Source organism: Myripristis murdjan, chromosome 23, assembly GCF_902150065.1.
Source record: "Myripristis murdjan chromosome 23, fMyrMur1.1, whole genome shotgun sequence".
In the NCBI taxonomy this organism is placed as follows: domain Eukaryota; kingdom Metazoa; phylum Chordata; class Actinopteri; order Holocentriformes; family Holocentridae; genus Myripristis; species Myripristis murdjan.
The window spans coordinates 6,900,114-6,913,397 of record NC_044002.1 but is presented as its reverse complement, the minus strand read 5'-3'; the positions used below and the strand labels follow the sequence as shown (position 1 = coordinate 6,913,397).

General features: G+C 42.0%; 1 protein-coding gene across 1 annotated transcript; it reads left to right on the top strand.

Moving 5' to 3' along the window:
* Positions 1 to 1,196: 1,196 nt before the first annotated feature.
* Positions 1,197 to 12,566, top strand: syt10 (synaptotagmin X). The gene is made up of 7 exons (XM_030045849.1): positions 1,197 to 1,380; positions 2,178 to 2,577; positions 4,902 to 5,463; positions 7,365 to 7,485; positions 7,818 to 7,989; positions 10,172 to 10,301; positions 12,183 to 12,566. Exons 1-7 carry the CDS (start codon positions 1,197 to 1,199, stop codon positions 12,252 to 12,254), a joined length of 1,641 nt encoding a protein of 546 aa, XP_029901709.1. The 3' UTR covers positions 12,255 to 12,566.
* Positions 12,567 to 13,284: the final 718 nt, after the last annotated feature.

Below are 13,284 nucleotides of genomic sequence, written 5' to 3'. Positions count from 1 at the left end.
ATTATAATTGACCTTAAGATGCTTTGGTAAAATGCATTTTCCATCAATTTCCCCATGTCACAGCAAGCAAATATTTATTGCCCTTCACAGTACTCCTCCACATACATAAATAGTTGTATGAAGACTGAGGGAAGCCATCTCCAATCTAAACTCTAATGAAGGAGGCAATCTCCCAGAGAGGTTGCTGACAGTATATGCACTGTTGTCAAGGAGACAACCTCCCTTGCATTCATGTCCCCCTTGTCAGGAGATTTGAGGTTGGGAATAAACTGCTATGAGAAACAAAGGCAAGAGATGTGCCTATTGGGTAACATAACACACTGCTCAGCAGAATCCACAGATGTCTAAGAGGTATGTTCCAGTCCCTGGCAAGAGGAAGACGCAGCCCTTGGCATGGATTCTTGTATGGATATTAAAGTTATCCATGACTGGAAAATGCCACAGGAGCAGCTTCCATGCAGATGAGCAAGGTTTAATTGTCCCTATAAATCCTCCCAGAATGAGCCACTGGCCAATTAGATTATTCCATTATTGTCCATGTTGTTCACACAGCCACACTAGTAGCTGTAAGCAAATGCGGTTCATTTAGCTGTCATTCACTTGATGCTGCTTGGATGTTTTCAGTTCAGTGCAACAGCAGATTAATTGTCTATCAAACAAGCAAATGTTTGATAGACAATGGCTTCTGCTCCATCAGTTCAGTCAGATGTTGTTCATTCCTCGTTACTCATTTGAAAAGAAATATTACTACTTTACTTTACTTTCTGTAACTCGTTATTATATTTTCCAAACTGGAGGCTGCATCCTCTCTTGAGCTCTTGTTTCTCGGATGAAAATAGAGTTTGAATGTTTAATGGGGATGCGCAGCATAAATCAGCCTAATTCTGGAGGTGATTACAAAAGCGAGGACTGGTGTCTGTCGCAACTGGAGCAGTAACTCGTTCCTTCCACCTGTTACTAGGAAAAGTAATCACATACTGCAACCATCAGGGCTCGGTGTGAGAAAGTGAAGCGCATTGCTATTGGCCGGATGCAGGGCTGCACCGAGGCATCCAGTCGCATGTTATTCAAACACAGAGAGCGCGTCTGGCCAGTTTCTGCTCGTTGCGCGCTGGAGAGGGATCGTCAGGACGCAGCGCAGCTCCCCGCCGTCTGCCGTGGACAGGCTGCACTCCGTGGCGCATAAAGGTGCCCAAATGAACCGCCGCCCTCCCGGCTCCTCCAGCGTGCAATGGCTTAACCGAAGAGACATGAGCGTCCGGGCGGAGGACATCAGCTTGTGCCAAAGGGCTCTCCAGATAGTCACGGAACTTTGTCTCGGAGGGCATGTGGACCGGGAGAAATGTTCGGATATATTCCCCCTGGAGAGCAGCATACCAGGTAAAGGAAACGCAGGTAAATGTGATAAAGTCAGCATTTTCTCCCTTCCCTTATATAATTTTTAATGAGTTTCCTCTGTTTCTTCGACGCCAAGAGAAACTTGTAGCTGCAGAGTATGGAATAAGTTTTAACTTTCTTCTCTCCATATAAACTTTATTGGACTATGGATAGTTTAATGTGCTTTTTAACATGTCGAGCTCTTGTGAAAATGTTGCCTGTAACAGATGAGTCGGGTTTCTGAGCAGATCTCAAAACTGCGTCCTGCTCAAATCCAGACTGGCAACAGGTGGATGTGGAGCAGCGAGGTGCCCGGAATCATTCGCCTTTTTCTCCCGGCTTTCTTTCAGCTTTTCACTTTAATATTTACAGGAACATGTTTGTTTTTTTTCACTGGTTGTCAGATGAAAACAACCACAGGCAACGTTAAGCGTCTTTTCAGCTGATGTAGCCCATGCAAACTGGATGTATACATGAATTAGAGCAGGAAAAGGCATGATGACAGTGGAATAGGAAACAGAAAACTACTGTTCCTTCTCGGATCTATCAGTGAGCATGTGATTCTCTTGATGCTGTGGCTCCTTGTTGAGGCTGTATGTGACTTCAGATTGTCCTGCCTTAACAAACAGGTGCATATGCTGCCTCCTCTTTCTTATAGCTTGCTTTCTCTCCTCTTTTTCTCTTTCTCCCTTGCATGTTTGTCTGTCATACTTTGTCCCTTGCTTGCTCAACCTCTCCTTCTCTGTTCACGTGTCTCCTTCCCTGTCCTCCTGTATGGCTCCCTCTCTGGTTACCTGTAGATATCTCTATTAGTCTCCTTGCTGTGGTGGTGGGTTTCTGTGGCCTCGCCCTGTTGGTAGTCTCTCTCTTTGTCTTTTGGAAGCTGTGCTGGCCCATTTGGCGGAGCAAGGCTCTCTCGGCCCATGCTGAAAATGGCGTCCATGTCGGTCTGCCCGAGGCACCCCCTCTCAACCCCCCGCCGGTCACAGAGTCTAAAGTGAAAGTGGTGGAGGTGGATAAGAAACACCCACCAGAAGTGAAGATGAACGGACGGAGCTCTGTGAAGCTCCTGGAGGCAGCCATGAAGATCAGCCAGACGTCTCCGGACATCCCAGCTGAGGTGCAAACAGCCCTGAGAGAGAAGCTCAGCCAGCAGGCCAAGATCCAGAGGCAGACCACCGAGCCCACCTCTTCATCCAGGTAACCCGACCTGAACCCCAGCACTGTCCTCTTTGATGGAGGCTGGCTCAGACCAGCCACACAAAACCACCCAGTCTGTCCCTGTATTCAGGACATAACGTATGATGATTAAAAAAACACATTGTGCATGCAATTTCAGCACAGTGGTAGCTTTTCATGAGCCCTGTGTGTGAGAAAGTCCCAGTCAGATTTTACCACCACTGGGTCATGTGCAGACAAAAATGCTTATGCAATGCTACACTGTCGTGACAGCTTATGACAATATGTGGCCAGTATCCTCGAGGTGTTTTGGCACGTGTCATGTAGAGTGTCAGGGATGGGCCGGTGACCTTGAAATGACATGGCACGTGCCACGAGTGCTAAAGACTGCCTCGCTCTGTCTGACCTGAAGAAACACCTCCTTTTAGGCCAGGGTGAGAGCATATCTCCTCACTGCAGTTTAAAACCTATAATCACTCGAGGCCAAGCTTTGCACAAGGCGTGCACATCAGACAAGCTGCCATGGTAACACTGGGAAGCAACCCCAGTAATTAAACAATCAGCTCGAGCTTCCCTTTGTTTTGCAGGACCGTGGAAGGTTTGTCGTAGTGAGAAACACCAGGCAGCTGTGCTCTCTTTCTCAGAGGAAACGGTTATTGATGCTTGCTTTAGTTTGTCATTTAGCACATTTAATGGATTCATACTGAGCCTAAGTTCTTTGTGAATTACACCCACTAGGGGTGCAGAAGGCCATGCTACCAACTGGCACACCTCTGACTCCCACCTTCTGATTTTCACTAATTAAACTTTTGATTGAATATAACAAGAATCTTAGTCAAAAAACCTAAGAGCACATAAAGTTAAATCTCAATCGAGCCCTGCTGTACCACCATTTCTGCGGAAAGAAAAATCCTTGCAAACGTTTCAGTTCATTCACAGTTTACATTAATCCACGTGATGAACAAAAACATCTCACAGTTTTTTGTTCATTCAGAAAAAAAAAAAAAACAATTCAACCATTCAATATAAGAAAAATAATTTAAAAAATAGTGTGAGTGGGCAGGCATCAGTTTTATGGAGAACTGCATAAAAACACGCTTCTAATTCTCTGACTCTTTGACAGAGAGCTTAGAAATGGGATAGAATACAGTAGATGCTTGCACGTTTTCTTCAACCTCATTTTCCCCATGCTTCATCAGGGAAGGCATGTGGACAAATACTGAAAATTATGGCAAGCAGCAAAATAAGGGGTTTATCTCTGTTGTAAGAGGTGGGTTTAAAAAATCTTTTATACTTCACTATCTCTATATGGAAAATGTTAGCTGGAGTATGTAATATGTTTGATTAAAAGTTTTGGTTGTTGTTCAGGCAGTTTTGCACTTGCCCTAAGACCATTTTCAGTCTGCTCTGTTATTGAAAACACTCGAGTGTAGTGTTGCATTTTGCATTTGTAATGTCCCGTGCTCTATTATTCGTGCCGTGGCAATCAGATTGCTGTGATTGACTTATTGTCATAAATGAAGAGTGCCAGTTGCTAGGTGACAACTTTGGTGAGTAAAACACAGCCGTGGGTTTTCTCAAAAGATGAATCGCCAGTAGTTAGCAGAACTTGGCTCACAGACCTCTGGGTAATTATGGGTTTCAAAGAAATGATCAAAATCAGGTAATTCTTGTAAAAGCTTCAAAATTAGTGCAATAAAGGTATTACTTTACTCTTTTAAAATCGCACATTCTGCTTTTCAAAAGGGCTATGTTTGATTGTGAGGAAGTTGTTCAGTAAGAGCATAGACTTTTCTGAAACTCTCTGCAGCAGAAATGACATCTGCATAATAACTGCAAAGAGCTTCCAACCATTCAGATTCAGATTACTTTATTGCTCATTAAATTTACATAAAGTGGAGATTTAGTCTTTGGCACTGTCATATGGGACAGTGCACACCATACACAACAATACACAATGCGACACAATAGTTACACATTAAGGTCAAATGAAATTTTAAAGTGACTGTGGCAAGTGGCAGTAATAAAAGTGACAACTGGTTTGTTTTTCCACTGGTATGTAAATCCGTCACTATGCATACCATGACAACAATACATGGTACACAGCTGAAGCTAACAGTAAATCAATAAAAATCCAGTGGACATTAACATAGGGGATGGTGTTGGTTGCTGAATGCTCTAATGAGTGGTAGTTCCAAGGTGCCTGTTTAAACAGACTCTTATTGAAGATGGTTACAGCTGATGGAATAAAAAAAATGAAACAAAATACCCATGCAAATCAGGACTAAGGCCCTGTTACAAACCAATTAAGACATTTACCAGATCCCTTCTACTCTTTTCAACAGGCACAACTCATTCCGGCGCCATCTGCCTCGTCAGATGAATGTCACCAGTGTTGACTTCAGCATGGACACTCTGCCTATCCGCCAGTCCTCTACAGTGAGCATTGGAAGAATAAAACCTGAACTCTACAAACAGAAGTCTGTGGACTCAGAGGATGGGTCTAAAGAGCCAGTGGAGACTTGCGGAAAGCTCAGTTTCTCGCTGCGCTACGACTATGAGGAGCAGGCTTTGGTGGTGCGGATCCTGAAGGCCCTGGACCTGCCCGCCAAGGACTTCACAGGCACGTCGGACCCTTACGTCAAGATCTACCTGCTCCCGGAGAGGAAGAAGAAGTTCCAGACGCGCGTCCACCGCAAGAATTTGAACCCCATGTTTGACGAGACCTTCTGTTTCCCCGTGGCGTACGACGAGCTCTGCAACCGCAAGCTGCACTTCAGCGTCTACGACTTTGATCGCTTCACGAGCCACGACATGATTGGCGAGGTGGTGGTGGACAACCTCTTTGAACTCTCTGACCTTTCCAGGGAAGCAGTGGTGTGGAAGGACATTCACACAGCAACCACGGTGAGAAGGCTTTCATACTTACATACCCGTGAACCCTTGCACTGTCATTGAAAGAAAAGGTGAATGAAATCTTGTTTTTCTTAGAAAGTTCCTTTTTTTTATGAGCCGTTCCTCTCTGAATCACTTCTGAGGGCTTAAAGTAATAGACACCCTTCAACAGGAACAGTAGGCGGAACTCATTGCATGATTGAAATGCTCTGGGGAAATGCATTTCATCACCCAGGTTCCCACACATATTTGCCCAAAGCTGATGAGCGTACCACAGATTTTAATACAGTACCATTTCATCGTTTCATTTATCAGCAGCAGTGATGTCTGTCACGCTAAAGCAAACATTTAAAACAATCAGGGTGCAGATATTAGGGCTAGAGAGCAAGTCGGATCTTCACACATCGCCTCTTTTGTTTCCTTCCACAACAAGCATCTATCGTAGAATTAATTTGAAATCTTGAATTCATATCTCTTCACAGTTTTCTCCACAGCCTCTGCATTTTTTATGAACTCCTGTTGCTGGTGTGAAAAACACTGTGCTGTGGTTTCAAGGTTCAGATTATACTCAGCTAAAAAACTGTAGCCTATTCTCTGCACTAAATAAGAAGGATCCAGCCACAGAACTCTGCCTCCTCAACAGTCACTGATGATGTTCGCCTGTTTTCCTGTATCCAGCCAGACTTGCTGTCTTTTTAAATGTGAGACTCCTTCTAAAGGCAATTAAAGTGCAATCTTACCTGTGTATGTTTGGCTTGTCTGATCTCTAATGTGAAGATTATGCTTTCCTTTCTTGTTATCATCAAAGTGCAGGCCAGTAGACCCTCAGATTTATGTGAGAGACTCTGCTGTGTGGACGAACCTGGGGACAGCTTAAGCTGGCTTTTAACACTTTTTGGATGGTGTTCAAAGACTGGTCTAGACCGGTTGGCGCTTTGCTTTTTCTTTTTTTTTTCTCGTTGGTGTTTTGGTAGTGGGTACAGCAGCCTTTCAGGTGACATAATGCATCCTCTGATAGCCATGTTGAAGGTCTACTGCTCATAAGCAACAGTGGCCATGAACAGCTAATGGCATTCAAACTTGATGGCTTGCTGTGGAATATGTAGCTCCAACAGCCACAGTATCTGATCAGCTGTGTGGTGAAGTTGTTGCACCAGCTAATGTACCAAGTACAATGAGCGTTAAGCACATGTTATAGTCAAACATAATGAACACAACAGCATTCACACTGAAGCTTTTACACCTCTATGTTGATGACATTAGAGATATCCCCCTGTAATCATCCCATCAGGGTATGTGACCTGTGTGTGACCTGTGTGGGACAGATACCCTTTTCAGCCCCAAATACCATCAAATTATGTGAGACGAAATATTGAAATATCATGATACTTCCTCTTGTGATATATTATCGATACACATTGGGCTGACATCAATATTTGAGTTTTCAACTAGCACAAGTTTGCATGCAGAGATGCCCCTTTCATTGAAATTTAAAATGTGCTTTAGTGGTTACATATTAGTACTCAGATGTAAACATTTTCATTTCATTGGCATTTTCATTGTCAACATTTTTCTGATTGCCAACTAACATTACCAAAAGGAAGCAGTGTAGATGAACTAATCTGATTCATGTTTTTGAGCACAATCTAGGACAAGTTCTTAATAAAGTGACCTTTTTACTTGTATATAGTGAAAGATGACTTATAAAAATGAGACTGAAGAATAAGACTAGGGGCTATTTTTAGTGACTAGTGCGTTTTAGCAAATAAATGGTAAAATCTCACCTGGTGTCAAACTCCTCCCTGATCCTCTGCTGCTTTAGCATTTAGATGTATAATGACAGTATTTTCCAGAGAATTTAAAATGAATGCTTTGTTCTCTGTTGTGTGTGTGTTTTTTTTCTCTCTCTCCAGGAAAGTGTGGACCTAGGAGAGATCATGTACTCGCTGTGCTACCTCCCCACAGCAGGGAGAATGACCCTAACAGTCATCAAATGCAGGAACCTCAAAGCCATGGACATCACAGGCTCTTCAGGTAAACCCGACAGAACGTAAAGTGGCTCACATGAAAACTCCTGCATCGCGCATAATTGACAGACTTTGCTGAAATCAAGCAACATGTGGCCTGTTAGGCGGCAGGTGGCAGAGTGAGAGATGGTACAGAGAAGATTGTGATACAAAAAAAAAAAAACATTGACATTAGTGTCCTTTGTCAGAATTAAGCGGAATTTATCCGAAATGTCCTCGTAGTTCAGGTATCGACTTTACTACATTCTTGAAAATTACCCCATTGGTATTTTTTTTCCATTACAATTTTGAAATATGTGGAAGTTCCAGCATATTTGACGGTGAACATGTGTCTCACAGACCCCTACGTGAAGGTTTCCCTAATATGCGATGGTCGGAGGTTGAAGAAGAGAAAAACAACCACCAAGAAAAGCACACTTAACCCGGTGTACAACGAGGCAATCATCTTTGACATTCCCCCAGAGAACGTGGAGCAAGTCAGTCTCTCCATCATGGTGATGGACTATGACCGGTAAGTTAAACACTCACTACAATTAGGCCTTATGATGCTGTGTGCTCTGAGACAGACACTCTCAGTTTCATGGATTTAGGATCAGATTTGCAGAGGCAGATGGAGCCGCACTGCACAGCCATTAGTCGGCTGATATATACTGGTTGAATATGAAGTAGAGATTTAGGGCGTTATAGTCAATTTGCCGTGGAATCAGTGGAATAGTGGGTACTTTGTTGCATTGTTCATGTGGTTTGGTTTCATGCATCCAAAATTCAAATCAACCAAAATGTATCAACAAAAGTCATATGGGAGCTGTCAGCTGATTGGTTAGCATCAGAAACATATTGCCAGGTTGGAAGGCAGAGAAAGGAAGTAAACACTCCCTCTCTCACTTGATTGTACAAACACTTTTGCCCAGTGCGGTGTCCAACATGGGCACTGAGTGCCAGCAGCAGCCTTGGCATTTCTTCATTATTGCAGTGCTCATTTGGGCTAAAGGCCAAGAAGGCAGTGTGGTTCCTTGTTGCCCCTTGTTGCTATTTTCTGTTTTTAATTAGTCCATAACGCACATCTGAGCTACGGGAGCTGCTTCAGCCCAAAATGCTCAGTGTTTCCTGCCGGTGAGCCAAATCTATTGTGGTTCACATTCACACCGCAAACAAGCCACTCCAGAGTTATATGCAATAAATCCTAATATCATATCGCAATTCTTAAGAATCGCAGCAGGCTACATATTTAAATGACACCCAAGTGTGGTCATAGTATCGAATCAGGAGTTAAGCATATATTCCAGCGCTATTATACATCAGAACTTCTAAGTTCCAAATGGGACATCTTCTTTTCAAAAAACATGAGGGCTGCCATTGCTGCTTGCTGCTCACATGCACGACATGTCTTGTCATAGGTGGCATTCCACCTGGTAATGCAGTCGTTTATTGGTCTTAGTTCAGACCCTTGTCCGTTGCTCCAACTGCTTCATGGGAGATCTCTACAAGTAACTCTTGCTATCTCGTCAGTGATGGCTGTTTTAAGAGCATCTGGCAAGGGCCCTGCTGAGCTGAGTTTGCTGAATAGAGTGCGGATTGAGCCCCATATTTTTGGCTGAACCCGACCAGAGCCAGAGAGCATAGTAAGCGAGCCTGAGCCAAACCCAACAGGCTTTCTTGTTTTTGTGTCCAAACCCAACTCAAGCTTGAGATTTTGCTTGTACTCCATCGCTAGGTTACATTTACTGTCTGAAATAGCCTACATGTTGCCTTCACTGTCATCACATAAATTCTAGCATTACACAGGAAGCTGCCCAGGACAGACAGTGGGTCCATGATTCTTCACTGAAATAACACTGACGTGACTGAACCTGACCTGAACTTGAACAATATTTATAAATATTTGTCCGAATATGGCCCGACCAGTTGGGTCCCAGTGGGCCTCGGTTGGGTATTCACACTCTAGTGCTGAATAGTAGGCAGTCAGATGAGGTTGTACACCTGATGTTGCTCCACTTTTCTGTGGTCCCTTCAGAGTGTCACGTGGGTGGCAGTCTGATGTTAGCAAGTGAGTCCTCAGATTTTTTGTCATTGTAGAGTAAGACAGCTGCTTTGTACAGCAAACAGTCTTATCTTTGTTAGTTACTTTGCCATGTGCGGGGTACAACCCCAAATATTTCCACAGTCTGCTATTCTATTAACTTTTTTTCCCATGTTTGAACAAAAATTTGAATTTCGAATAAAAAGTGAGAGGCTTAGTCTCAGTCCGGTTGTTTTGGTCTGCACCTGAGAGCGATTGCTAGTTTCACACCTGTCCAAACGAACCGCACCAAGGGGGAAAACGCACCACAGTTTGATTCAGTTGGACTAAACAAGGCAGGTGTGAAAACACCCTTAGGTAGACTTAAACTTTTAATTGAAATCACTCCGACACACAATGGGAACAATCATCACAGCTAATTGGAGTGCACTAAGAGGGCATAAATTGATGGTAATAAGCAATTTGTGGTTTGGACCTAATTAAACACACATTCAGTTTTCAGCTTCTATTAAATCCAAAGTGGTAAAGTGTATATTTACTTTTTATTTGTATATGTCCATGTTAATGTTTTTTGTGTCTGTTCTTGATCACTGGAAGCTTTTCTATATGAATCCAAATGTGTGTGTGTGTGTGTGTGTGTGTGTGTGTGTGTGTGTGTGTGTTACACTAACAGGGTTGGACACAACGAGGTGATTGGTGTTTGTCGCACTGGGCCAGATGCTGAAGGTCTTGGACGAGATCACTGGAATGAAATGCTGGCATACCCGCGGAAGCCCATCACACACTGGCATGCTCTTGGAGAGGTAGAGACTTATCTATTTTTTCATCCGTCAATGTGAAAGAGGGCATCTGCAGAGCTTTCCAAAGGCGCATGCACTTTTTTCTCTGAATGTGAAGAAACATGTACACATTCTGTACAATGCCGCAATGCACATGTGAGGATGGCATAATAAAGTTGTCTGAATCTAATTTCAACTCTCTGGCTTCCTAGTTGAACTGCGACCTTCTTCACTTCTTTGGAGCTTATGGTAAAGTTAGGGTACCTTTCTTGCTATTTTTATTAACAATAGCGTCTGAGCTGATAGCAAGCTTGACTTATAATAACATAATATACATACTATAATTAACTGTACTGTGGTATAAACTGCCTGTTGTTGTAAATAGTGAGACACAGTGATATGTAGAAGCATTTGTATGCCAACATAAAGCCTCCAGCTTCATTCAGAACACGTTTTGTAGTTGAGACTTGAGATCAAGATTTCTCCTTCCACAACCTTAATTTTGGCATTATAATGACAGCTTAATTGAGACTTTTCAACAGGTTTGTCCCAAAGTGCTTTGCGGTAAACTAAGGACACTCATTCAGAAAGAAACAGCATATAATCAAGTAAGCAAGAACTAGAAGGCAGTGGGCACAGCACACACTGTACCGCCACCAGCTGTAAAGCTACTTTAGTTCCACGAATTGGATTTCGACCAAAAGAATTCATTCCTTGCCCGGGTTCCAAATTGTTGCATATCAGGAGGAGCACACATTTCCGCAATTCTACAATGGAACAAAGTGGAACATGAAATTTGACTGTAGCCACTTTTAGGCATTTTAGCTGATTATTGGAACAGCCCTTGGCCAATCAGCGCTGCATTTGTTTAGTGGCCATCAGGGCTTGATCTCCACCACTGTTGTAAATGCCATTGTTGACTTCTCATTCGCCTTTTTCCAGTGATCAAAGTTAACCGCTACAGGGTCAGGATTAGAGTAAGCCTGACTCTATTATATAGATCTCAAATTTGATTTAGTTTGATGACAGCAGAAATGAGTTTTATTTATAGAAACAGTTCACAGAGATGCTCTGGAGCTGAATTAAACAAAAAACACCTTAGATTTTTTTCATGGCTAAGTAATCTGAAGCCCAATAAGAACAATTCAGGCCACAAAAGATGTTGTTAAGACTGAAACAACAGGCTAGTCATACTTAATGAAAAAAAAATCAGCTCATACAATCTGATACTATAGGTGATCACCAGTCACTTTAATTTTTGCACAACTTGACTGGTTGATCGGTAAACACATTTGTAAGGGAACTGTTATTGCATTAATAGTGTGCTTACATGGAATGATAGTGAATAGAATGCATTTACATTTAAATTTGTGCATGCATTGGTAGGCCTAGTATATTTGAAGTATACTATGTTATTCCAATATATCACACTTGACATAGACTAAATGAACACTTAATTAGATCCACCTGCAAAACCTAATATAATCCAACTGCTGTGCCACAAAGTTTATTTTTCTGCTGCCTATAATGCTCTGGTTTTCTTTTTGTCACAGTAATAGAGGTGTTCATTGAGTTCCATGCTTGGCATTGAGCTCATAGTTAGTGCTGCTGTTGTGCTGGACTGCATTTTATTGAGACGTGTTTCCACTATTCTGACCCCCTTATGTATATAAATATGGAGAAAATGGACAAAAAATTATAAACACCTGTCAATTTAATGCAGTCCAGCACAAGACCTCCGCACACTACAACCTCAATAATAAACAGAGAATTAAATTTACACATTCTCCACTGTTGTACTGTTGTACTGAGCTGCATTAGATTGTACAGGTGGACCTAACAAAGTGGACGGGAGTGTGTAATTAATGACTTTGGTGTTGTTGACTGTGTTCTTGTCACTCGCAGTGGCCTGGAAGAGCAGCAAGTTTTGAGAGCCAAGGTTCATGTCCTTCACCCAAACCTCCACAGACACCGTGAGGATCACAGGTAGAGTGGTTACATCACCCCTGCTGTAAAGCCAAGCCTTGGTGAGATTTATTGAAGTTGTACTGCCATTTGGTCTTTTGTGACAATGTTGTATGAAAACTGAGGTCACACTATCATGAATGCTCCTGAAAATTTTTCAGAAAAGTCTGAAAGTTTTTCTGATTTTTTCTTTTCTTTTCAAGTTCTTCAAGTGCTCTAAAGAGCTGGCTATGCACAGCACTTATTGTCATTAAATACATTTCAGTCACTTCGGTCTTATATTGCAACATGACAAAGTATTTGTTTTCCATACTGTATATCTATATACTTTGAAATTTCATCTTAGTAGAAATACATTTTTGCCAAACTTTTACATAGACCACAGGAATCATAGCACTCAGTGCAAGGTGTGCTCTGTGGAACACTTTCTGGTTGGAAATAAATGCCTTTCAGTATTTAGTGAAACATTTTCTGGCCTGAGACAGCTCTTTAGTCAGTTACCATTTTCATCTGAAATGGCACAATGTAAAAGGGCTAAGCCGCTCAATGTCAAGAAAACCTTTGCTTAACAAAAAAAAAAAAAAAAACAGTTGATAATCCAGCGATTCTGAGATCCAGGTTTTGATTGTAGAAAGCAGGTAATTTAGCATCTCAAAGGGCTGGGTAAATGTCTCAGAAAAATTCATCAGTCATAACCATCACATATGCATACACCCAGCCATGAGAATATTCAACAGGAATCTGTAGCTGATGCATGTAGCAAAGAATGATTATTTACTGGAAAAAAAAAAAAAAAAACTCAGTCGATAAAAAATGTCTTTGAGTCAGTAAAAAGATCCAACAATAATAATCTTTCATTAATGTATATGCCTCTAATAACCCAGATGAACCTCACTGGTGAAATGAAGGATAAACATGATCCATTGTCTAATTGCTGTCATAGTTTTATATACAGTTTGAATTAAACTATTGTTTATTCAGTACTTCATGTTGAAATGAAAAAAAAGTGACATGATGAACTGCAGATTGTGGGCTGATTCAT

Excerpts from the sequence above, each read along its gene's own strand:
- syt10 (XM_030045849.1), top strand. The coding sequence starts at position 1,197 with ATGAACCGCCGCCCTCCCGGCTCCTCCAGCGTGCAATGGCTTAACCGA. Across the intron at positions 1,381-2,177 it reads CCTGGAGAGCAGCATACCAG|ATATCTCTATTAGTCTCCTT; the intron begins GTAAAGGAAACG and ends GGTTACCTGTAG. Across the intron at positions 5,464-7,364 it reads ACATTCACACAGCAACCACG|GAAAGTGTGGACCTAGGAGA; the intron begins GTGAGAAGGCTT and ends CTCTCTCTCCAG.